Source organism: Bombina bombina, chromosome 7 (assembly GCF_027579735.1).
Source record: "Bombina bombina isolate aBomBom1 chromosome 7, aBomBom1.pri, whole genome shotgun sequence".
Taxonomy (NCBI): Eukaryota; Metazoa; Chordata; class Amphibia; order Anura; family Bombinatoridae; genus Bombina; species Bombina bombina.
The window spans coordinates 436,722,758-436,750,590 of record NC_069505.1 but is presented as its reverse complement, the minus strand read 5'-3'; the positions used below and the strand labels follow the sequence as shown (position 1 = coordinate 436,750,590).

At 42.7% G+C, this 27,833-nt stretch overlaps 1 protein-coding gene across 1 annotated transcript in view; it reads right to left on the bottom strand.

Moving 5' to 3' along the window:
• Window positions 1-27,833, bottom strand: part of GRIN2B (glutamate ionotropic receptor NMDA type subunit 2B) — a 519,238-nt gene that overhangs the window by 9,855 nt on the left and 481,550 nt on the right. The window contains exons 9-11 of the mRNA XM_053721343.1: window positions 23,403-23,563; window positions 22,977-23,164; window positions 10,696-10,934 (exon numbers count right to left, since the gene is read on the bottom strand). Of these exons, the coding sequence (XP_053577318.1) occupies window positions 10,696-10,934; window positions 22,977-23,164; window positions 23,403-23,563 (588 nt within the window). The remainder of the gene's footprint in view (window positions 1-10,695; window positions 10,935-22,976; window positions 23,165-23,402; window positions 23,564-27,833) is intronic.

Genomic DNA, 27,833 nt, shown 5'->3' with positions numbered 1-27,833 from the left:
AGATACAGCTGTCCCTCCAGATCAGATACAGCTGTCCCCCAGATCAGATACAGCTGTCCCCCAGATCAGATACAGCTGTCTCTCCAGATCAGACCCAGCTGTCCCCCAGATCAGACCCAGCTGTCCCCCAGATCAGACCCAGCTGTCCCCCAGATCAGATACAGCTGTCCCCCCAGATCAGACCCAGCTATCCCCCAGATCAGATACAGCTGTCCCCCCAGATCAGACCCAATTATCCCCCAAATCAGATACAGCTGTCCCCCAGATCAGATACAGTTGTCCCCCAGATCAGACCTAGTTGTCCCACCAGATCAGACTCACCTCTCTCCCAGATCAGATACAGTTGTCCCCCCAGATCAGATACAGTTGTCCCCCAATATCAGATCCACCTGTCACCCGGATCAGACCCACCTGCCACCCCCAGATCAGACCCCCCTGTCCCCCCAGGTCAGACCCAGTTGTCCCCCAAGATCAGACCCAGTTGTTCCTCCAGATCAAACTTACCTGTCTCCCAAATCAGATACAGTTGTCCCCCAAGATCACACCCACCTGTGACCCAAGATCAGACTCACCTGCCACCCCCAGATCAGACCCATCTGTCACCCCAAATCAGAACCATCTGCCCCCCAAGACAAGATCTTCCTGTTCCCAAAGATCAGACCCTCTTGTTCCCCCAATCAGAAACAGCTGACCCGAAAATCAGACCCTCCTGTACCCACAATCATAACCAGCTGCCTCCCCAAATTAGACCCTCCTGTTCCCCCAATCATAACCAGCTGCCACCCCCAAAATTAATCCCTCGTGTTCCCCCCAATCATAACCAGCTGCCCCCCCCCAAATTAGACCCTCTGGTTCCCCTCAATTAAAAACAGCTGCCCCCCAAATTAGACAGATCAGACCCTCCTGTTCCCCCATAACATAACCAGCTGTCCCCCAGATCAGACCCTCCTTTTCCCCTAAGATCAGAAACTCTCTCTGGCCTATACTTACTGAACGTTAGTGCCTCAGTATCTGTAGCTACGGTTTTGTCTTGTGATATGAAGCACTGCTCCGTACCTCCTACCCTCCGCTCCTAACAATAAGGGCAGAAGAAGAATCAATGTGGCTCTATAAAGGCCCTTTTCAATGGAGTTGTAGCTTTGTGAGTCTCTTTCTTATTCGCTCTTTGTCCCAATGTCTAAGCATCGCCTCTGTGCATCTCAGACTTCAATCCCTCAGCGTCCCACGGTGACTTGCTCCGAGGAAACGTTCCATTTCTTATGTCGGTTCCTTGCTTCTCTTTGTACCTCTGCCAGGACACTGACTGATTTGTCTTTCACATTAATCACCAGTTTTCATATTACAGACATTTTCCTGGAAAACTTAATTTTAAAAGATTTCCAGTTGGACTCTAAACCTTTTCTGTACTTGTCAGCCTTGTGAACACCGTCATTAGTGGAGGAATTTACTTTGATGTTTGTTATCAGAAATGATCAAGGGAAAGTCGTTTAATTAAAAAAACACACAGAGATAACACAGAAAACTGAAGCATAATTGTGAAGTCAATACAGAATCTACTCAGTGTGTTAAATACAGCAGCTGGGGTCTTTGGTGCAACTGTCCTAACCACTTCTGCTGGAAGAATAAACCACATATCAGCAGCTCAAGCAGCACAGTTGTATTGTAGGACTAGAGCTGCTGATGATTTGGTTAGTGACAGTTCTCTGATGCTTTACTTATGAGTTTAACTCCTTTGCAGGGTATTGGTGTTACCACTTTGTATGTTACAGAGGACAGTTACTGTCCTTTCTGACATCAAAGGAATTAATGGGAGTTGACAACCCCCTAAAAGATGGTCACTTGGGGCGTTATTGTTTGTGAAGCATTTCTGCTGCTAATACCTCTTCCTATACACCCAGCACCTACTGACCTTACCTACTGCTAATACCTCTTCCTATACACCCAGCACCTACTGACCTTACCTACTGATAATACCTCTTCCTATACACCCAGCACCTACTGACCTTACCTGCAGCTAATACCTCTTCCTATACACCCAGCACCTACTGACCTTACCTGCAGCTAATACCTCTTCCTATACACCCAGCACCTACTGACCTTACCTGCTGCTAATACCTCTTCCTATACACTTAGCACCTACTGACCTTACCTGCTGCTAATACCTCTTCCTATACACCCAGCACCTACTGACCTTGCCTACTGCTAATACCTCTTCCTATACACTTAGCACCTACTGACTTTACATGCTGCTAATACCTCTTCCTATACACCCAGCACCTACTGACCTTACCTGCTGCTAATACCTCTTCCTATACACCCAGCACCTACTGACCTTACCTACTGCTAATACCTCTTCCTATACACCCAGCACCTACTGACTTTACCTGCTGCTAATACCTCTTCCTATATACCCAGCACTTACTGACCTTACCTACTGCTAATACCTCTTCCTATACACCCAGCACCTACTGACCTTAAATGCTGCTAATACCTCTTCCTATACATCCAGCACCTACTGACCTTACCTACTGCTAATACCTCTTCCTATACACCCAGCACCTACTGACCTTACCTGCAGCTAATACCTCTTCCTATACACCCAGCACCTACTGACCTTACCTACTGCTAATACCTCTTCCTATACACCCAGCACCTACTGACCTTAAATGCTGCTAATACCTCTTCCTATACATCCAGCACCTACTGACCTTACCTACTGCTAATACCTCTTCCTATACACCCAGCACCTACTGACCTTACCTGCAGCTAATACCTCTTCCTATACACCCAGCACCTACTGACCTTACATGCAGCTAATACCTCTTCCTATACATCCAGCACCCTACTAACCTTACCTGCTGCTAATACCAATTCCTATATACCCAGCACCTACTGACCTTACCTGCAGCTAATACCTCATCCTATACATCCAGCACCCTACTGACCTTACCTACTGCTAATACCTCTTCCTATACACCTAGCACCTACTGACCTTACCTGCAGCTAATACCTCTTCCTATACATCCAGCACCGTACTGACCTTACCTGCTGCTAACACCTCTTTCTATACACCCAGCACCTACTGACCTTACCTACTGCTAATACCTCTTCCTATACACCCAGCACCTATAGACCTTACTTGCTGCTAATGCCTCTTCCTATACACCCAGCACCTACTGACCTTCCCTGTTGCTAGTAACTCTTCCTATACACCCAGCACCTACTGACCTTACTTGCTGCTAATACCTCTTCCTATACACCCAGCACCTACTGACCTTACCTGCTGCTAATACCTCTACCTATACACCCAGCACCTACTGACCTTACTTGCTGCTAATACCTCTTCCTATACACCCAGCACCTACTGACCTTACCTGCTGCTAATACCTCTTTCTATACACCCAGCACCTACTGACCTTACCTGCTGCTAATACCTCTTCCTATATACCCAGCACCCTACTGACCTTACCTGCTGCTAATACCTCTTCCTATACAGCCAGCATCTAGTGACCTTACCTGCTGCTAATACCTCTTCCTATACACCCAGCACCTACTGACCTTACCTGCTGCTAACACCTCTTTCTATACACCCAGCACCTACTGACCTTACCTACTGCTAATACCTCTTCCTATACACCCAGCACCTACTGACCTTACTTGCTGCTAATACCGCTTCCTATACACCCAGCACCTACTGACCTTACCTGCTGCTAATACCTCTTCCTATACACCCAGCACCTACTGACCTTACCTGCTGCTAATACCTCTTTCTATACACCCAGCACCTACTGACCTTACCTGCTGCTAATACCTGTTCCTATACACCCAGCACATACTGACCTTAAATGCTGCTAATACCTCTTCCTATACACTCAGAGCCTACTGAACTTACCTACTGCTAATACCTCTTCTTATACACCCAGCATATACTGACCTTACCTGCTGCTAATGGCTCTTCCTATATACCCAGCACCTACTGACCTTACCTATTGCTAATACCTCTTCCTATACACCCAGCACCTACTGACCTTACCTGCTGCTAATACCTCTTCCTATACACCCAGCACCTACTGACCTTACCTACTGCTAATACCTCTTCCTATACACCCAGCACCTACTGACCTTACCTGCTGCTAATACCTCTTCCTATACACCCAGCACCTACTGACCTTACCTGCTGCTAATACCTCTTTCTATACACCCAGCACCTACTGACCTTACCTGCTGCTAATACCTGTTCCTATACACCCAGCACATACTGACCTTAAATGCTGCTAATACCTCTTCCTATACACTCAGAGCCTACTGAACTTACCTACTGCTAATACCTCTTCTTATACACCCAGCATATACTGACCTTACCTGCTGCTAATGGCTCTTCCTATATACCCAGCACCTACTGACCTTACCTATTGCTAATACCTCTTCCTATACACCCAGCACCTACTGACCTTACCTGCTGCTAATACCTCTTCCTATACACCCAGCACCTACTGACCTTACCTGCTGCTAATACCTCTTCTTATACACCCAGCATACACTGACCTTACCTGCTGCTAATACCTCTTCCTATACACCCAGCACCTACTGACCTTACCTGCTGCTAATACCTCTTCCTATACACCCAGCACCTACTGACCTTACCTGCTGCGAATACCTCTTCCTATACACCCAGCACTTACTGACCTTACCTGCTGCTAATGGCTCTTCCTATACACCCAGAACCTACTGACCTTACCTACTGCTAATACCTCTTCTTATACACCCAGCATATACTGACCTTACCTGCTGCTAATACCTCTTCCTATACACCCAGCACCTACTGACCTTACCTACTGCTAATACCTCTTCCTATACACCCAGCACCTACTGACCTTACCTGCTGCTAATACCTCTTCCTATACACCCAGCACCTACTGACCTTACCTGCTGCTAATACCTCTTCCTAGACACCCAGCACCTACTGACCTTACCTACTGCTAATACCTCTTCCTATACACCTAGCACCTACTGACCTTACCTGCTGCTAATACCTCTTCCTATACACCCAGTACCTACTGACCTTACCTACTGCTAATACCTCTTCCTATACACCCAGCACTTACTGACCTTACCTGCTGCTAATACCTCTTCCTACACACCCAGCACCTACTACCTACTGCTAATACCTCTTCCTATACACCCAGCACTTACTGATCTTACCTGCTGCTAATACCTCTTCCTATACACCCAGCACCCTACTGACCTTACCTACTGCTAATACCTCTTCCTATACACACAGCACCTACTGACCTTACCTGCTGCTAATACCTCTTCCTATACACCCAGCACCTACTGACCTTACCTACTGCTAATACCACTTCCTATACACCCAGCACCTACTGACCTTACCTACTGCTAATACCTCTTCCTATACACCCAGCACCTACTGACCTTACCTACTGCTAATACCTCTTCCTATACACCCAGCATCTACTGACCTTACCTGCTGTTAATACCTCTTTCTATACACCCAGCACCTACTGACCTTACCTGCTACTAATACCTCTTCCTATACACCCAGCACCTACTGACCTTACCTGCTGCTAATACCTCATCCTATACACCCAGGACTTACTGACCTTACCTGCTGCTAATGGCTCTTCCTATACACCCAGAACCTACTGACCTTACCTACTGCTAATACCTCTTCTTATACACCCAGCATATACTGACCTTACCTGCTGCTAATACCTCTTCCTATACACCCAGCACCTACTGACCTTACCTACTGCTAATACCTCTTCCTATACACCCAGCACCTACTGACCTTACCTGCTGCTAATACCTCTTCCTATACACCCAGCACCTACTGACCTTACCTGCTGCTAATACCTCTTCCTACACACCCAGCACCTACTGACCTTACCTACTGCTAATACCTCTTCCTATACACCTAGCACCTACTGACCTTACCTGCTGCTAATACCTCTTCCTATACACCCAGTACCTACTGACCTTACCTACTGCTAATACCTCTTCCTATACACCCAGCACTTACTGACCTTACCTGCTGCTAATACCTCTTCCTACACACCCAGCACCTACTACCTACTGCTAATACCTCTTCCTATACACCCAGCACTTACTGATCTTACCTGCTGCTAATACCTCTTCCTATACACCCAGCACCCTACTGACCTTACCTACTGCTAATACCTCTTCCTATACACACAGCACCTACTGACCTTACCTGCTGCTAATACCTCTTCCTATACACCCAGCACCTACTGACCTTACCTACTGCTAATACCACTTCCTATACACCCAGCACCTACTGACCTTACCTACTGCTAATACCTCTTCCTATACACCCAGCACCTACTGACCTTACCTACTGCTAATACCTCTTCCTATACACCCAGCATCTACTGACCTTACCTGCTGTTAATACCTCTTTCTATACACCCAGCACCTACTGACCTTACCTGCTACTAATACCTCTTCCTATACACCCAGCACCTACTGACCTTACCTGCTGCTAATACCTCATCCTATACACCCAGGACTTACTGACCTTACCTGCTGCTAATACCTCTTCCTATACACCCAGAACCTACTGACCTTACCTGCTGCTAATACCTCTTCCTATAAACCCAGCACCTACTGACTTTACCTGCTGCTAATACCTCTTCCTATACACTCAGGACCTACTGATCTTACCTGCTGCTAATACCTCTTCCTATACACTCAGGACCTACTGATCTTACCTGCTGCTAATACCTCTTCCTATACACCCAGCACTTACTGACCTTACCTGCTGCTAATGCCTCTTCCTATACACCCAGCACTTACTGACCTTACCTGCTGCTAATGACTCTTCCTATACACCTAGCACCTACTGACCTTACCTGCTGCTAATACATCTTCCTATACACCCAGAACCTACTGACCTTACCTGCTGCTAATACCTCTTCCTATACACCCAGCACTTACTGACCTTACCTGCTGCTAATACCTCTTCCTATACACCCAGCACTTACTGACCTTACCTGCTGCTAATGACTCTTCCTATAAACCCAGCACCTACTGACCTTACCTACTGCTAATACCTCTTCCTATACACCCAGCACCTACTGAACTTACTTGCTGCTAATACCTCTTCCTATACACCCAGCACCTACTGACCTTACCTGCTGCTAATACCTCTTCCTATACACCCAGCACCTACTGACCTTACCTGCTGCTAATACCTCTTCCTATACACCCAGCACTTACTGACCTTACCTGCTGCTAATGACTCTTCCTATACATCCAGCACCTACTGACCTTACCTACTGCTAATACCTCTTCCTATACACCCAGCACCTACTGACCTAACCTACTGCTAATACCTCTTCATACACACCCAGCACCTACTGACCTTACCTGCTGCTAGTACATCTTCCTATATACCCAGCACCTACTGACCTTACCTGCTGCTAATACCTCTTCCTATACACCCAGCACCTACTGACCTTACCTGCTGCTAATACCTCTTCCTATACATCCAGCACCTACTGACCTTACCTACTGCTAATACCTCTTTCTATACACCCAGCACCTACTAACCTTACCCGCTGCTAATACCTCTTCCTATACACCCAGCACACTACTAACCTTACCCGCTGCTAATACCTCTTCCTACACGCCCAGCACCTACTGACCTTACCTGCTGCTAATATCTCTTCCTATACACCCAGCACCTACTAACCTTACCTGCTGCTAATACCTCTTCCTACACGCCCAGCACCTACTGACCTTACCTGCTGCTAATACCTCTTCCTATACACCCAGCACCTACTAACCTTACCTGCTGCTAATACCTCTTCCTATACACCCAGCACCTACTAACCTTACCTGCTGCTAATAACTCTTCTTATACACCCAGCACCCTACTGACCTTACCTGCTGCTAATAACTCTTCTTATACACCCAGCACCTACTAACCTTACCTGCTGCTAATACCTCTTCCTATACACCCAGCACTTACTGACCTTACCTGCTGCTAATACCACTTCCTATATACCCAGCACCTACTGACCTTACCTGCTGCTAATACCTCTTCCTATACATCCAGCACCTACTGACCTTGCCTTCTGCTAATACCTCTTTCTATACACCCAGCACCTACTGACCTTACCTGCTGCTAATACCTCTTCCTATACACCCTGCACCTACTGACCTTACCTGCTGCTAATACCTCTTCCTATACACCCAGCACTTACTGACCTTACCTACTGCTAATACCTCTTCCTATACAGCCAGCACCTACTGACCTTACCTGCTGCTAATACCTCTTCCTATACACCCAGCACCTACTGACCTTACCTGCTGCTAATACCTCTTCCTATACACCCAGCACCTACTGACCTTACCTGCTGCTAATACCTCTTCCTATACACCCAGCACCTACTGACCTTACCTGCTGCTAATACCTCTTCCTACACGCCCAGCACCTACTAACCTTACCTGCTGCTAATACCTCTTCCTATACACCCAGCACCTACTGACCTTACCTGCTGCTAATACCTCTTCCTATACACCCAGCACCTACTAACCTTACCTGCTGCTAGTACATCTTCCTATATACCCAGCACCTACTGACCTTACCTGCTGCTAATACCTCTTCCTATACACCCAGCACCTACTGACCTTACCTGCTGCTAATACCTCTTCCTACACGCCCAGCACCTACTAACCTTACCTGCTGCTAATACCTCTTCCTATACACCCAGCACCTACTGACCTTACCTGCTGCTAATACCTCTTCCTATACACCCAGCACATACTGACCTTACCTGCTGCTAGTACATCTTCCTATATACCCAGCACCTACTGACCTTACCTGCTGCTAATACCTCTTCCTATACACCCTGCACCTACTGACCTTGCCTTCTGCTAATACCTCTTCCTATACACACAGCACCTACTGACCTTCCCTGCTGCTAATACCTCTTCCTATACACCCAGCACCTACTGACCTTACCTACTGCTAATACCTCTTCCTATACACCCAGCACCTACTGACCTTACCTACTGCTAATACCTCTTCCTATACACACAGCACCTACTGACCTTACCTGCTGCTAATACCTCTTCCTATACACACAGCACCTACTGACCTTACCTGATGCTAATACCTCTTCCTATACACCCAGCACATACTGACCTTACCTGCTGCTAATACCTCTTCCTATATACCCAGCACCTACTGACTTTACCTGATGCTAATACCTCTTCCTATACACCCAGCACCTACTGACTTTACCTGATGCTAATACCTCTTCCTATACACCCAGCACCTACTGACTTTACCTGATGCTAATACCTCTTCCTATACACCCAGCACCTACTGACCTTACCTGCTGCTAATACCTCTTCCTATACACCCAGCACCCTACTGACCTTACCTGCTGCTAATACCTCTTCCTATACACCCAGCACCTACTGACCTTACCTGCTGCTAATACCTCTTCCTATACACCCAGCACCTACTGACCTTACCTGCTGCTAATACCTCTTCCTATACACCCAGCACACTACTGACCTTACCTGCTGCTAATACCTCTTCCTATACACCCAGCACCTACTGACCTTACCTGCTGCTAATACCTCTTCCTATACACCCAGCACCTACTGACCTTACCTGCTGCTAATACCTCTTCCTATACACCCAGCACACTACTGACCTTACCTGCTGCTAATACCTCTTCCTATACACCCAGCACCTACTGACCTTACCTGTTGCTAATACCTCTTCCTATACACCCAGCACCTACTGACCTTACCTGCTGCTAATACCTCTTCCTATACACCCAGCACCTACTGACCTTACCTGCTGCTAATACCTCTTCCTATACACCCAGCACTTACTGACCTTACCTGCTGCTAATACCTCTTCCTATACACCCAGCACCTACTGACCTTACCTACTGCTAATACCTCTTCCTATACACCCAGCACCCTACTGACCTTACCTGCTGCTAATACCTCTTCCTATACACCCAGCACCTACTGACCTTACCTGCTGCTAATACCTCTTCCTATACACCCAGCACCTACTGACCTTACCTGCTGGATTGTTTGCGTCACCTCATATAATCTGAAATAATAATCGCTCATAGTTGTGTGGTTGCTGCTTCTGAAATCTACATAAAATGAATAATAATCATGTCACACTCTTCTCAAATACCTTTGTGTAATTCCATCTACTCCTCTAATTATGAAGGAAAACACTAATAACACAAGGACCACCCTCACATTGTAACTCATAATGAACGGGCAGATTACAAATGTGACACTGAAAACAAAATGCTGAGAAATCTTACAGACTGTGTTCCCCTTCCTATTGCCCCAGCTCCCAAAGTAATAAAACTGCCCGAGCTTAAAGGTCTCGCACAGTGGCATTTGCTGCAGGATAACTACATTTTATAGACCTTTTAAAAGGAACATATAAAATACTTTTTACTTATTACAATTTTATATATTTGTCTACTGCAACATAACGTTACATGAATATAAAGTTATAATTAAGGGGTCTTTTTTTAGAGATTGAAAAGTTGAGATAGATACTCTTCATGACCTCTCTATTGACCCATAACATGAACCAGACTAAGATATTTAGCAGGACCAGGAGATCGTTCAGAGCAATGTTACACCTGGTGCATGACTCACCCTACTGATAGAGAACACCATGCCGGGCTTCCCATTGCACACGCCCATGAAGCAGTGCCTGAACTGCCAGAAGAACAGATGCTCCATGATGAATGTGATGAGACTTAGAGCCATGGCAGCCCCCAACATGTAGAAGACGCCAGCCATGTTATCAATGTCCAGTTGGCTACTCATTACTTCGTTCTTCTCGTTATGGCAGATGCCGGTAAGCCAGAGAGCTTCTAACTCCTCCATCTCACCTGCAGAACAGTCAAGAAAAGTTTCTCAACAAACAGCCAATGGTACCGTAAAAAAACAATGAGGCATCTTGGGAATAATTGACAAAATTCACTATTTTTTGTATCTGTATTTGATTACATAATACTGTGTAGCTCAGATCAACTATTTAACCAATACCATGGGGTCTATTTAAGAAGGGCCGAATGGCCCCTGTTCCCTTTGTTTCCGCGTGAGCCTTTAGGCTTGCCGGAAACAGGAGTTAAGAAGCAGCGGTCTTAAGACCGCTGCTCCTTAACTCATACGCCGCTTCGATTAGCTGCAAATCTGCAGGGGGCGGTATTGCACCAGCAGTTCACAAGAACTGCTGGTGCAATGATAAATTCCGACAGCGTATGCTGTCGGCATTTATCGATGTGTGGCGGACATAGTTCACTATAGCGGATAATGTCCGTCTGCACAATGATAAATGAACCTCCATGAGCTTCTGATCAAAAGTTTAACCAATACCATGTGCTTCTAATAAGCAATTTAACCAATACCATGTGCTTCTGATAAACAATGTAACCAATACCATGTGCTTCTGATAAACAATGTAACCAATACATGTGCTTCTGATAAACAATGTAACCAATGCCATGTGCTTCTGATAAACAATGTAACCAATACCATGTGCTTCTAATAAGCAATTTAACCAATACCATGTGCTTCTGATAAACAATGTAACCAATACCATGTGCTTCTGATAAACAATGTAACCAATACCATGTGCTTCTGATAAACAATGTAACCAATACCATGTGCTTCTGATAAACAATGTAACCAATACCATGTGCTTCTGATAAACAATTTAACAAATACCATGTGCTTCTGATAAACAATGTAACCAATACCATGTGCTTCTGATAAACAATGTAACCAATACCATGTGCTTCTGATAAACAATGTAACCAATACCATGTGCTTCTGATAAACAATTTAACCAATACCATGAGCTTCTGAACAACAGTTTAATTGAGTTTATGAAAGAGTGATTGTTAAGAGTCACAATGAGTTGGGCGTGTGCTCTTTATGGACACTGATAGATAATTATGTGCACTTAATATCTATAAAGACACAGTCAGCCGTTATGTCTCTATAGGCCTTAATGTATCTGAGGACTACATGGATTATGAGTTGTGAGTGTGCTCCCCTACAGACACTGACAGATCGTTACCCAGTGGTGCAAATCACACAAACTGGACTATTATAGTGGCCCAGTGCACATAGTTAGCTGACTCCCAGGTGTGTAGACTCCGATGTTAATAAGGCAGATATTCATATCAAAGAGACTCAAAAAAAGTGCTTGGAATAAAAAATGCGTTATATTTAAAAAATTGTACAGCACATACAATAAAAAGGTTAAAACCAACAGTATTATTCGCTACGCGTTTCTCTGCGTCTACTACGCCGTTTCTTCAGGCTTATAATACTGATAGCACTTAGAGTCTCCTATATACCCACCCACTACCAATCATAGATCAAATACCTCCCTCTTACACAGGTGACTAAATTGCAATCCCTATTCAGAACCTGAGAGGTTAGTAAGGATATTTGTGCGATCATACAATATTTGATTTGTTTTTATACACATTGTAACCAATATAGTGAATCAACAAAGGAACACTATTTAGCAGGAAATAAGAATAATAATAAATCAGTAAACATTTGCATAAGATAATAACCTATTGATGAATAACCAACTCCTAGTCGTTGTAGCCTACATTCATGTTAAGCACTGTTACCTAAAATACAAATAACAAAGTGGACCGTATATACATAATACATGTTACATAATAATAAATCTTAACTGACAATAGTAGCCGGTGATCAGCGATTCAGAATAATAATGAGCTGCACTATTCCTGCTAGAGTTAATGTGACGTGCGTTGGACCCACCCACTATTGGTGATCTGTGGTCACTAAACTGAAAGAAGGCTTGGGAGCACAAACCAATTGTGTATCACTGACGTCAGATACAAGTCACAAAACCGCTGTCTATGATAGTTTTGTGACGGTGTGAACCAGTAATGATACATTCATTTGAAACCTACGTTACAAAGCAGTTATTACAATGTTGGAGCATGTATTTAATGTGTATACCAAATGTCCCAAAGGTTATACGGACATTAAAACAATAACTAGAAGGAGAATGTGTATAAAGAATATATGCTACGTGAGCATGAAATAAAATTTTAAACAAAATGCAATAATCAAACCTATGATTCTATCTCTGAACAAATATATCATAGATAATAAAGGGAATATAGAGCTGTGTGCGAGTGCATGTGATGAATACAATGAATTTATTATATCCTTAAATGATAAGAAATTCTTAAGTCGCTTATACAAATGAATAAAGACATAGGGTTATGTATACCGATAAGAGAAAATAACTAATATAAAAATATATGTGATGATTCAAAATGTGGGGTTCGATAATAATAATATATAGTGATAATATCAGCTGACCATATATTGGCTGATTGGAACAGCCAATAGAATGCGAGCTCAATCCTATTGGCTGAATGGATCAGCCAATAGGATTGAAGTTCAATCCTATTGGCTGATTGCATTAGCCAATAGGATTTTTTCAATCTTAATTCCGATTGGCTGATCGAATTCTATCAGCCAATCGGAATCTAAGGGACACCATCTTGGATGACGTCACTTAAAGGAACCTTCATTTGTCGGGTAGTCATCGGAAGAAGACGATGCTCTGCGCCGGATATCTTGAAGATGGACCCGCTCCGCGTCGGATGGATGAAGACAGAAGATGCCGTCTGGATGAAGACTTCTGCCCGTCTGGAGGACCACTTCTCCCAGCTTGTCAGGGTGCCAGGAATCAGACTGAGACGAGAAGTGCAAAAATAATCACACCTTTATTAATAGCAAAAAGTAATAAAAAGTCCACAAGTTAAATAACAAGCCAGGAGTCAAAACCAGAGCTGGTAGTCAGACGAGCCGAGTCAGGAGCCAAAGCGAATAGTCAGACGAGCCGGAATCAGGAACAAGGAAAACAGCAGAGTCAGGAACAAGCCAGGGATCAGGAAGCAGGAAGGACGTCAGGCAGCCAGGTAATACACAGGAACACTCACAAACAGGTCTGAGATGACGGAAAGGCAAAGCATACTGAACAGAGGCCCTTTAAATAATAAGTGATGACATCACAATTCTGAGACTGCATCCTGTCTCACATGGATGATGCAGACCAGTCTGGCCATAAAAGGAAGTGCAGGAAATGAGCAGCATCCCCCACAATGCACCATAGTCAGGAAGAGAGGTGAGTAAAATGGCTGCCAGCAACACATGGCAAACACAACAGGGAAACCCTGACAGTACCCTCCCCTCAACGACCCCTCCCCTGCGGGAGGACAAAAGGCTTATTGGGGAAACGGGCATGGAAGGCACGGAGAAGGGCGGGAGCATGAACATCAGAGGAGGGAACCCAAGAACGCTCCTCCGGACCGTAGCCCCTCCAGTAAACCAAATACTGTACACGGCCCCTGGACATACGAGAGTCAATAATGCTGCTGACTTCATACTCCTCATGGTTGTCAACAAAAATAGGACGGGGGCGAGGCAACACAGTGGTAAACCAATTACAAACCAATGGTTTCAAGAGGGAGACATGAAAAACATTGGAGATGCGCATAGCAGGAGGAAGGTCAAGAGCGTAGGCCACAGGATTAACCCGTCGGAGTATTCGAAAAGACCAACATAACGGGGAGCCAATTTATTGGAAGGCACATGAAGGTTCAAGTTGTGGGAGGACAGCCAAACTCTCTCACCAACCTGGTAGGAAGGAGCGGGCAGACGCCTACGATCAGCCTGGAACTTTTGGCGCTGCATAGAACGATGAAGGCAATCCTGAATCTGCACCCACGTGGAACGGAGTTGCTGGAGATGCTCCTCCAAAGCCGGAATTCCCTGAGATATGAATGAATCGGGCAACAAGGATGGTTGAACCCCATAATTCGCCATGAATGGGGATAACTTGGAGGAAGCATTAATAGTACTATTACGAGCAAACTCTGCCAAGGGTAACAGTTCAGACCAATTATTGTGGTGATCTGAGACATAGCAATGGAGGAACTGTTCTAGAGCTTGATTAGACCGTTCCGCAGCCCCATTGGATTGAGGGTGATATGCCGAGGAGAAGGAAAGCTGGATCCCCATTTGAGCACAAAAGGAACACCAAAATCTGGAGACAAACTGGCTACCCCGGTCCGACACTATCTCCTTGGGTAACCCATGTAAACGGAAGACCTCCCGGGAAAAAATTGAAGCAAGCTCCTGAGCGCTAGGCAACTTCTTTAAAGGGAATTTAACATTTTAGAAAAACGGTCAACCACCATAAGGCTAACAGTATTGCCATTGGAAACAGGGAGCTCGACAATGAAGTCCATGGAAAGATGTGTCCAAGGACGCTCACCATTAGCAATAGATTGAAGAAGACCCACAGGAAGACTTCGAGGAGTCTTATTCTGTGCACAAACTGAGAAGGAGGCAACATACACAGCAACATCAAAACGAAGACCTGGCCACCAGAATTGTCGAGTAACAGACCAAATCATTTGGTTCTTGCCTGGGTGACCTGCGGCTTTAGGATAGTGGTAAGTGTGCAAAAGTTTAGTTAGAAGATTCTCAGGAACAAAACACTTACCACTAGGTTTCTCAGGAGGTGCATTGGTTTGTGCAGCCAGGATCTCCTCCCCTAAGGGAGAAGTCAAATTAGTACGTACGGTAGCCAAAATATGGTCAGGAGGTATAACTGGAGTAGGTACAAACTCCTCCTTGGACAGAGGGGAAAATTTTCGTAGACAGAGGGCATCAGCCCTAACATTCTTACTACCAGCCAGGTAGGAGACCACATAATTAAACCGAGACAAAAATAGCGCCCATCTGGCCTATTGGGGCGACAAAGGTTTTGCTTCAGATAGATAAGTTAAATTCTTGTGGTCAGTAAGAATGAGCACTGGCACGCTAGTACCCTCGAGAAGATGCCTCCATTCCTTGAGTGCCAAAATTATGGCCAGTAATTCCCTGTCGTCAATTTCATAATTGCACCCCGCTGGAGACAATTTCTTAGAGAAGAAACCACACGGATGCAAGGAACCGTCAGGCGTAGAACGTTGAGACAAGAGGGCACCTACACCAGTCTCAGACGCATCGACCTCAAGAACGAAAGCCAGGACAGGGTTAGGATGAGCCAGAACTGGAGCAGCAGCAAAGGCAGTCTTAAGACTATCAAAGGCCTTAATAGCTGTAGGTGACCAATGGAGTATATCATTCTCTTTACGGGTCATGTCTGTGATAGGTTTGACCAAGGAAGAAAAGTTTTTAATAAACTTTCTATAGTAATTGGCGAACCCCAAAAAACATTGAATAGAACCGAAGACCAACTGGGCGAGGCCACTGTAGATAACTTGTCAGGATCCATGGAGAACCCTGCAACGGAGATAACATAACCTAGGAAGGTTACTTGAGTCTGATGGAACTCACAGTTCTCGAGTTTACAAAACAGGCCGTTCTCACGTAGTCTCTGAAGAAACCCGTGTAACATCAGAACGATGAGCCTCAAGTGTGGGTGAGTGTATGAGGATGTCATCTAAGTACACCACAACACACTGTTGCAACATATCTCATTATTAATAAATTCCTGAAAAACAGCAGGAGCATTACATAGGCCAAAGGGCATTACAAGATACTCATAATGCCCGTTCCTGGTGTTAAATGGTGTTTTCCATTCGTGGCCCTCCTTGATCCTAACGAGATTGTACGCTCCTCTCAAATCAAGTTTAGTAAAGACCATAGCTCCCTTGAGGCGGTCAAAGAGTTCCGTAATGAGCGGAATAGGGTAAGCATTCTTAATGGTAAGATGATTAAGACCCCTATAATCAATGCATGGTCTTAACTCGCCACCCTTTTTCTTCACAAAGAAGAAGCCAGCCCCTGCAGGAAAGCAGGATTTGCGGATGATCCCCCACGACAGAGCATCAGCAACATACTCGACCTTAGCACAATTCTCCGCAACAGAGGGTAAACTTGACCCCGAGGAGGAATGGCTCCGGGTTGCAGGTCTATGGCACAATCGTAAGACTGGTGAGTAGGCAACATACTGGCACGCACCTTGTCAAAAACGTCTAGGAACTCTCAGTACTCCTCTGGCAATTGAGATACCGAAGAAGTGCACAAGACTTTAACTGGTTTCCGAAGACAAGTGGAAATACATTGCGGAGACCACGACAAAATTTCGGACCTGCGCCAGTCAAGACTGGGATTGTGCTTTTGGAGCCAGGGATAACCCAGAACAACCGGAGAATGCGGAAGAGTTTATCACCTGGAACTGGAGGGTTTAAAAATGGAGAGCCCACACAGCCATGGATAACGGAGCAGTTTCGTGAGTAACGAGTGCGGGCTGACAGGGCCTGCCATCAATGGCCTCAATAGCAAGCGGAACAGACCGAGGCAAAACAGGAATGGAGTGCTTTGATACAAAAGCACTGTCAATGAAATAGCCCACAGCACCGGAGTCAACAAGAGCCTGGGTGACTATGGAGGAGTCCACCCAGGAAAGGACAACCGTGACCAAAGGTTTCTCCTTTAGCGGTTCCGGGGACAAGGATAAACCACCCAAAGTCTGCCCCCAACAGGACCTTAGGTGTGAGCATTTCCCGGCCGTGTAGGACAAGACTTCAAAAGGTGACCCTGTAACCCACAATAGAGGCAGAGCCCCTCCCTCCTCCTAAAGGCCCTCTCCGCCGCAGAGAGACACGTGAATCCCAACTACATCGGCTCAGCAGTACCTGGTGACTCGGAACCAGGAGGCATGGGAGGAGAGGGAGGCATGGGTGGGAACGAACACGTAGCAGACAACGGAACAGGAGGCTTCCGCAAGCGCTCCTTGAATGAGGGCCTCTCACTTAGTCTGATGTCAATTAGAATCAAAAAAGAAACCAATGCCTCGAGATCTTCTGGTAAATCTCTGGCAGCAACTTCGTCTTTAATCGCATCAGAGAGCCCACGAAAGAAGGCGGCAACAAGGGCTTCATTGTTCCAACCTACCTCTGCGGCAAACGTACGGAACTCAATGGCATACTGAGCAACAGATCTTGTACCTTGCTGAATTGACATGAGTTGTTTAGCAGCAGAGGAGGAGCGAGCCAGAATATCAAATACCCTTTGAAAGGAGGCCACAAATTCAGGGTAATTTGAAATCACAGGTTTATTAGTCTCCCACAAGGGATTAGCCCAGGCAAGAGCTGTGTCAGAGAGTAACGAGATAAGAAATCCCACCTTAGCTCTGTCAGAGGGAAACGCCTGAAGTAACATCTCAAAGTAAATGCCCACCTGGTTCAAAAACCCTCTGCACTGATTAGGATCGCATCCATAACGCTGAGGTAGAGGTGCAGAACTGGACATGCTCCTGGTAGGACTAGGTGCAGCAGCGGAAACAGGAGCAGCCATAACTTGCGGGACACTTTGGTCCAAATGTGCAGTGCGAGTCAGCAGGGTTTGCAGGGCTAGTGCGAATTTATCCAAGTGGTGATCCTGTTCATCCATCCTGGAAATTATGGCAGGTAAAGGTGGATTATTAGCACCATCATGATTCATGGACCTTGCATAATGTCAGGGTGCCAGGAATCAGACTGAGACGAGAAGTGCAAAAATAATCACACCTTTATTAAAAGCAAAAAATAATAAAAAGTTCACAAGTCAAATAACAAGCCAGGAATCAAAACCAGAGCTGGTAGTCAGACGAGCCGAGTCAGGAGCCAAAGTGAGTAGTCAGACAAGCCAGAATCAGGAACAAGGAGAACAGCAGAGTCAGGAACAAGCCAGGGATCAGGAACCAGGAGGGATGTCAGACAGCCAGGTAATACACAGGAGCTCTCACAAACAGGTCTGAGACAACGTAAGGGCAAAGCATACTGAACAGAGGCCCTTTAAATAATAAGTGATGACATCACAATTCTGAGACTGCATCCTGTCTCACACGGATGATCTACACCAGTCTGACCCTAAAAGGAAGTGCAGGAAATGAGCAGCATCACACAGTATGCACCAGACAGCAAGAGAGGTGAGTAAAATGGCTGCCAGCAGCACATGGCAAACAAAACAGAGAAAAAAAACCTGACTATATTTATCTAAGCCTCTTTCTATACATCTAAGGTGTTCAGACCATCTTTGTCGTGCCTTCCTGCACTTGCGACCAATGTATTGTAGCCCACATAAGCAGGATATACAATAAACTAGAAAGGATGAGTTGCAAGTAATTTTTTGTGTCAGTTGTAAAGTTTCCCCAGTGCTAAATGATGTAATAGATGTGGACCCATTTGTTATGTATAGGCACATATGGCAGACTATGCTGACATCTAAAAGTCCCAATTTTGAGTGTGTTCTATATATTATATATAATATAATATATCGAACACACTCAAAATTGGAACTTTTAGATGTCAGCATAGTGTGTTCTATATATTATATTATATAATATTATAACCCTATTAATAACTTACAGAATAGGATGTTTAGACTCCGTCAGCGTGAGACATATTGGATCTATAAATTCGGATCCCTATACCCAGATACCCTCAACGAAGTTATAGATACTGGGGCCTTTTAACATAATTTCATAAGCTCTTTTTTTCTTTTTTGTTTTACACATTTCACATAACTATTTTATCACTCATATTTTTAAAGGGATACTAACCCCACATTTTTACTTTCATGATTCAGATAGAGAATGCAATTTTAAGCAACTTTCTAATTTACTCCTATTATTAATTTTTCTTTGTTCTCATGTTATCTTGATTTGAAAATCAGTAATAAAAGGTTAGTAGCCGGCCCATTTTTACTTCAGCACCTTGGTAGAGCTTGCTGATTGGTTTGCTACATTTAGCCACAAATCAGCAAGTGCTACCCAGGTGCTGAATAAAAAATGGTCCGGCTCTAAAGCTTACATTACTGCTTTTTCAAATCAAGATAGCATGAGAACAAAGAAAAATTGATAATAGGAGTAAATTAGAAAGGTGCTTAAAATCTCATGCTCTATCTGAATCATTTAAGAAAAAAATTGGGTTTAGTATCCCTTTAATAGTATAGACATATTAGTAATAATAGTTGGATCCTTTTTTTGTAGAAACTACTATCCAACTATTATATCACGTTCACATTAGATCAATATCATTTTATGCTTTTTTGTAAGAAACAATAGTTTATTGGAGATTATATATGGATAATATGGTCAGCTGATATCACTATATATTATTATTATCGAACCCCACATTTTGAATCATCACATATATTTTTATATTCGTTATTTTCTCTTATCGGTATACATAACCCAATGTCTTAATTCATTTGTATAAGCGACTTAAGTATTTCTTATCATTTGAGGATATAATAAATTTATATTCACTTGTATAACACATTATTATTTTCCCGTATTCATCACATGCACTCGCACACAGCTCTATATTCCCTTTATTATCTATGATATATTTGTTTAGAGATAGAATCGTAGGTTTGATTATTGCATTTTGTTTAAAATTTATTTCATGCTCACGTAGCATATATTCTTTATACACATTTTCCTTCTAGTTATTGTTTTAATGTCCGTATAACCTTTGGGACATTTGGTATACACATTAAATACATGCTATGATCCAACATTGTAATAACTGCTTTGTAACGTAGGTTTCAAATGAATGTATCATTACTGGTTCACATCGTCACAATACTATCATAGACAGCGGTTTCGTGACTTGTATCTGACGTCAGTGATACACAATTGGTTTGTGCTCCCAAGCCTTCTTTCAGTTTAGTGACCACAGCTCACCAATAGTGGGTGGGTCCAACGCACGTCACATTAACTCTAGCAGGAATAGTGCAGCTCATTATTATTCTGAATCGCTGATCACCGGCTACTATTGTCAGTTAAGATTTATTATTATATAACATGTATTATGTATATACGGTCCCCTTTGTTATTTGTATTTTAGGTAACAGTGCTTAACATGAATGTAGGCTACAACGACTAGGAGTTGGTTATTCATCAATAGGTTATTATCTTATGCAAATGTTTACTGATGTATTATTATTATTATTTCCTGCTAAATAGTGTTCCTTTGTTAAATCACTATATTGGTTACAATGTGTATAAAAACAAATCAAATATTGTATGATCGCACAAATATCCTTACAAACCTCTCAGGTTCTGAATAGGGATTGCAATTTAGTCACCTGTGTAAGAGGGAGGTATCTGATCTATGATTGGTAGTGGGTGGGTATATAGGAGACTCTAAGTGCTATCAGTATTATAAGCCTGAAGAAACGGTGTGGTAGACGCCGAGAAATGCATAGCGAATAATACTGTTGGTTTTAACCTTTTTATTGTATGTGCTGTACAATTTTTTAAATATAAAGCATTTTTTATTCCAAGCACTTTTTTTTGAGTCTCTTTGATACGAATACCTGCACTATTAACATCGGAGTCTACACACCTGGGAGTCAGCTAATTATGTGCACTGGGCCACTATAATAGTCCAGTTTGTGTGATTTGCAGCACTGGGTGCGCTGCTAAATGTGAGTACCCTTATACCTTGGGTTGCTGATACGGGGTCTTGAATATCACTTTGGTCTGCACTAGGAGTCGCCATTCTTTTGTTCTCCTTATATAGTTACCTGAATCCTGTTTAGATTCTGGAAGGAGCTGCCTGGACTTGTGCACAGTTTGCTGGGACACTGTTAAGTTCTCAGGCCGTCCTCCTAGGCATTACCTTTGCCTTCACACATTGTGAGTATATTTCGTCAAAATTGTACTTCATTTTTACCATCTATTGGCTACAATAGCAGGCGCCCTTTCTCTTCTCTATACCAGCACATTGTGTGCTATTGCCAAATGTGAGTACCCATATTTGGATTTTGGTTGCATCATTTCATGCTCACTTTTGGTTGATCTGCACACGAGGCGCCCCTCTGTTTTGTGTTTCACTTCATAGTTTGTGAAGAGGAGAGCAGCCACCTATACCTTGATATCCATCAAAGCCCTTTGAATAGTGCAGAGCACGGATTCTTTTGGGACTATTATTGCATAACTGTTTGGTAACAGATTTATTGTTAGTATTCCTCATTGAGATAAGATCTGTTATATCTGTTTAAATATTTATTTCAATATTACCACTTGGACGCCCCCTCAATTGGTTTGTTTTACTACACAGATTATGAGTTGGGTGTGTGCTCCTTACGGGCACATTTACTGACAGAGCGTTAGGTGCACTTAATACCTATAAACACACAGTGAGCCGTCATGTCTCTATAGACCTTAATGTATCTGAGGACTATACGGATTATGAGTTGGGCGTGTGCTCCTTACGGACACTGATAGAGAATTAGGTGCACTTAATACCTATAAACACACAGTGAGCCGTCATGTCTCTATAGACCTTAATGTATCTGAGGACTATACGGATTATGAGTTGGGCGTGTGCTCCTTACGGACACTGATAGAGAATTAGGTGCACTTAATACCTATAAACACACAGTGAGCCGTCATGTCTCTATAGACCTTAATGTATCTGAGGACTATACGGATTATGAGTTGGGCGTGTGCTCCTTACGGACACTGATAGAGAATTAGGTGCACTTAATACCTATAAACACACAGTGAGCCGTCATGTCTCTATAGACCTTAATGTATCTGAGGACTATACGGATTATGAGTTGGGCGTGTGCTCCTTACGGACACTGATAGAGAATTAGGTGCACTTAATACCTATAAACACACAGTGAGCCGTCATGTCTCTATAGACCTTAATGTCTCTGAGAACTATACGGATTATGAGTTGGGCGTGTGCTCCTTACGGACACTGATAGAGAATTAGGTGCACTTAATACCTATAAACACACAGTGAGCCGTCATGTCTCTATAGACCTTAATGTATCTGAGGACTACACAGATTATGAGTTGGGCATGTGCTCCCCTACAGACACTGACAGAGCATTAGGTACACAGTACTTACCATCACCAAACAACTGCAGAATAGCCAAATCCACCTGCCGCTTCCAACCCGAATCCTTCTGGATAGCAATGCCATAGCCAGTCGATGCAAACACCTTCCCGCTACCAATAGTCACAAGCTTACAGCCTTCATCTCGTCCAGCCATGTAGTTCAAGACAGCAGCATCATAGATAAACGCATCTAACTTGCTGCAATGACAAAGGGAAAAGTGGTACCTTTAACAACTGATGATGCATAAGCATAGGATGAAAACAGATTTATTACTAATCCATAATCCACAGGTATAGCCTGGGAAGTTTTAAAGTGATTTCCATGATCAATGAGAGAGTTATTTTTAAACAGCGAAGTTAGAGATTTATTGGAGTTCTTAATGGCAATAAAAATTCAATATTGCTGTAAGGCTGCAAACCAAGGAAGATAACGTACCCAGTTTTTAAAGACAAGAGAGCGTCTTGCACAGATCTCTGGTTAAACTTCACCATGTACGAGTGCATCTCTGGGTAGTTGTTACGGATATTACGTTCAGTGCTGCCATTGGGAACTGTACCGAATCGAAACGCTGGGGAGAAGTCATTTGGTCTCTGGAACTAAACCCAAATGAAAGGAAACATAAATGATATGATAAAATAGTTTATAATCGTCAAGCAAGGATGTTCAGCTATTTTATGACTGCAAGGTCAGCATAAATATAACTACAAATATTTGTATTTATTTTTACAAAGTATCGGCTATTACTTTGCCAAAACTCTCAAAATGATAACAAGTATTCACCATCAGCAAATGATTTACTCAAAGAGACATTCGTATATTGTTATAAACAATTTACCAAAACTAAACTGCTCTGCTTCTAGTTAGAACCTTAGTCCCTCAGATAGTCAACACAGCATTACCCAGAAGGCTTCGGGTGACCTGCAAACAGTCAGCCAGTCACGATATTTATCACAGTCAGCCTTATACAACAGATTTAATTCATGTAAGTTTTTTTGGGTTTGGGAAAAACTTTGCTTTTCTTTCTATATTCAGATGCTATTGTTTTAAATTGGGCCATGCTTATTACTCGGATAAAAATACATTATTCATTAAAAAGGCTAACTGCAGCTTTCCATCAGAGCATGAAATTTAGTTGAAATTAAATTAGGATTTCATTAAAGATAACATGTCCACAATCCTTTGCCTATGCCGAACAGAACAATAGGTTCAGCGTGAGCGGCACTGACACTGAATGCTCTCTTGCGTTCTCGCTGTGAAGTAGCAATTACACGGACGGACCCAGATTACAATCGTGCTCATCAGCACTTTTGGATGCTGCCTTGGTCCAATAAACCATTTTCATTCTGTGGTATCACAGTCAGACCATTAAGCTTCCATTTCAACATGTTTTGAGATTATTATTATTTTGATGCTGTACTATTCTGTAGCGTTATGTAGATGTATAATAAACAGTGGAAACAAAACAGGTAGACGCTTTATTGTACTGATACAGGGGGTGTCAGGTGTCTGCCGATCTGGGTAACATATAAAGTGAGGTGACAGGGCAGAGAGGTGAGGGGATTACTGATCATGGTCATATCATAGAGGCGAAGGGGTGAAGACTGCAGTGGAAACTAGATGATGTATTGATGTAACTGAAGTTCTACACTTCTCTGAGTCTGTCATATCAGATAGCTACGTGTTCCCTAGGTATTACACCCTCCGTCCCCACCATCCCACCCACCCATAGTTATCACTCGTTTAATGAGACGTTTTGTTATATATAATAATATTAGTAATATCTGTGCTCATCTGGCTACAAGCTGTGCCCAAAGCGCATTACTGCACAATTGCCCCTTAGTGCAAATACACAGACCCTGCGCTCTTCTGACTTGGCATTGAACAGGACGTTAAAGTCATTTTAATTAATGCACTCCTGTACTTTTCAGATATTTCACTTGAGATATATGTACATGGTATAAAAGTCTAATGAGTCACTATATTGCACACACAATAAATGCTTAGAAACTGTCACCTAGATTATGAGTCTTACGTTCGTGTTTTAACGCTGAAAAAATGGTAATTTCAGCATTAAAACAGCACTGCAGCCATTACGAGTCTTGTCGGTATAGCTGTACCGCAAGCATTTTAGCCTGTAACGCAACGTCAGTCCCGCACACGTAAAAATGATGTTTTTTCATGGGACTTCCATAGCGCTGCCATTAAAAGTTTTGCGGTGAGGCTAAAAAGCTTGCATTGCAGCCTATACCGTCACAATCTGTTTCGCAATCTAAAAGCAGTAGTTATGAGTTTTACGCTACAAAACTGTTACATAAAACTCATAACTAAACTGTCACAAAGTGCACTAAACACCCATAAACTACATATTAACCCCTAAACCGAGGCCCTCCCGCATCGCAAATACTATATTAAAGTTATTAACCCCTAGTCTGCCACTCCCAACATCTACGCCACTATTAAAAATTATTAACCACCCGACATCGCCGCCACTTTACTAAAGTTATTAACCCCTAAACTGCCACCCTCCCTCATTGCAAACACTAGTTAAATATTATTAACCCCTAATCTGCTGTCCGCCCACATCGCCCCCACTATACAAAAGTTATTAACCCCTAATTCCGCCGCCAATATAATAAATGTATTAACCCCTAAACCAAAAGCCCCCCACATCGAAAAATACTAACTAAACCTATTAACCCCTAAACCGAAAGCCCCCCACATCGCAATAAACTAATTTACTAATTTAAACTAGTAACCCTTAAACCTAACGCCCCCCCTAACTTTATATTAAAATTACAATTTCCCTATCTTAAATTAAATTAAAACTTACCTGTCAATTTAAAAAAAAAAATAAGTTTAAACTAACATTTAAACTAATATAACTATTTAACTAATATTAAACTAACTACGAATTAAATAAACTATATTACACATTAAAAAAAATCCTAACACTACTATAAATATTACAAAGTATCTAATTACAAAAATAAAAAAATTCTAAATTACAAAAAATAACAAACAAAATTATCAAAAATAAAAAAGAATTACACCTAATATTATAGCCCTATACAAATAAAAAAGCCCACCCAAAATAAAATAAAAAATCCTAGCCTAAAAAAAACTACCAATAGCCATTAAAAGGGCCTTTTGTAGGGCATTGCCCTAAGTTAAACAGCTCTTTTACCTGTAAAAAAAATTATACAAAAACCCCCCCAATAGTAAAACCCACCACCCAACCAAACCCCCAAAATAAAAAAAACAAACTCTAACAAAAACCTAAGCTACCCATTGCCCTGAAAAGGGCATTTGTATGGGCATTGCCCTTAAAAGGGCAGTTAGGTCATTTGCATTGCCCTGAAAACATAATTTATGTAAGAACTTACCTGATAAATTCATTTCTTTCATATTAGCAAGAGTCCATGAGCTAGTGACGTATGGGATATACATTCCTACCAGGAGGGGCAAAGTTTCCCAAACCTCAAAATGCCTATAAATACACCCCTCACCACACCCACAAATCAGTTTAACGAATAGCCAAGAAGTGGGGTGATAAGAAAAAAGTGCGAAGCATAAATATAAGGAATTGGAATAATTGTGCTTTATACAAAAAAATCATAACCACCACAAAAAATGGTGGGCCTCATGGACTCTTGCTAATATGAAAGAAATGAATTTATCAGGTAAGTTCTTACATAAATTATGTTTTCTTTCATGTAATTAGCAAGAGTCCATGAGCTAGTGACGTATGGGATAATGACTACCCAAGATGTGGATCTTCCACGCAAGAGTCACTAGAGAGGGAGGGATAAAATAAAGACAGCCAATTCCGCTGAAAATAATCCACACCCAAACAAAGTTTAAAACTTATAATGAAAAAAACTGAAATTATAAGCAGAAGAATCAAACTGAAACAGCTGCCTGAAGTACTTTTCTACCAAAAACTGCTTCAGAAGAAGAAAACACATCAAAATGGTAGAATTTAGTAAAAGTATGCAAAGAAGACCAAGTTGCTGCTTTGCAAATCTGAACAACCGAAGCTTCATTCCTAAACGCCCAGGAAGTAGAAACTGACCTAGTAGAATGAGCTGTAATCCTTTGAGGCGGAGTTTTACCCAACTCGACATAAGCATGATGAATTAAAGATTTCAACCAATATGCCAAAGAAATGGCAGAAGCCTTCTGACCTTTCCTAGAACCGGAAAAGATAACAAATAGACTAGAAGTCTTTCGGAAATTCTTAGTAGCATCAACATAATATTTCAAAGCTCTAACTACATCCAAAGAAAGCAATGATTTCTCCTTAGAATTCTTAGGATTAGGACATAATGAAGGAACCACAATTTCTCTACTAATGTTGTTAGAATTCACAACCTTAGGTAAAAATTTAAAAGAAGTTCGCAACACCGCCTTATCCTGATGAAAAATCAGAAAAGGAGACTCACAAGAAAGAGCAGATAATTCAGAAACTCTTCTGGCAGAAGAGATGGCCAAAAGGAACAAAACTTTTCAAGAAAGTAATTTAATGTCCAAAGAATGCATAGGTTCAAACGGAGGAGCTTGAAGAGCCCCCAGAACCAAATTCAAACTCCAAGGAGGAGAAATTGACTTAATGACAGGTTTTATACGAACCAAAGCTTGTACAAAACAATGAATATCAGGAAGATTAACAATCTTTCTGTGAAAAAGAACAGAAAGAGCAGAGATTTGTCTTTTCAAGGAACTTGCAGACAAACCTTTATCCAAACCATCCTGAAGAAACTGTAAAATTCTCGGAATTCTAAAAGAATGCCAGGAAAAATGATGAGAAAGACACCAAGAAATATAAGTCTTCCAGACTCTATAATATATCTCCCTAGATACGGATTT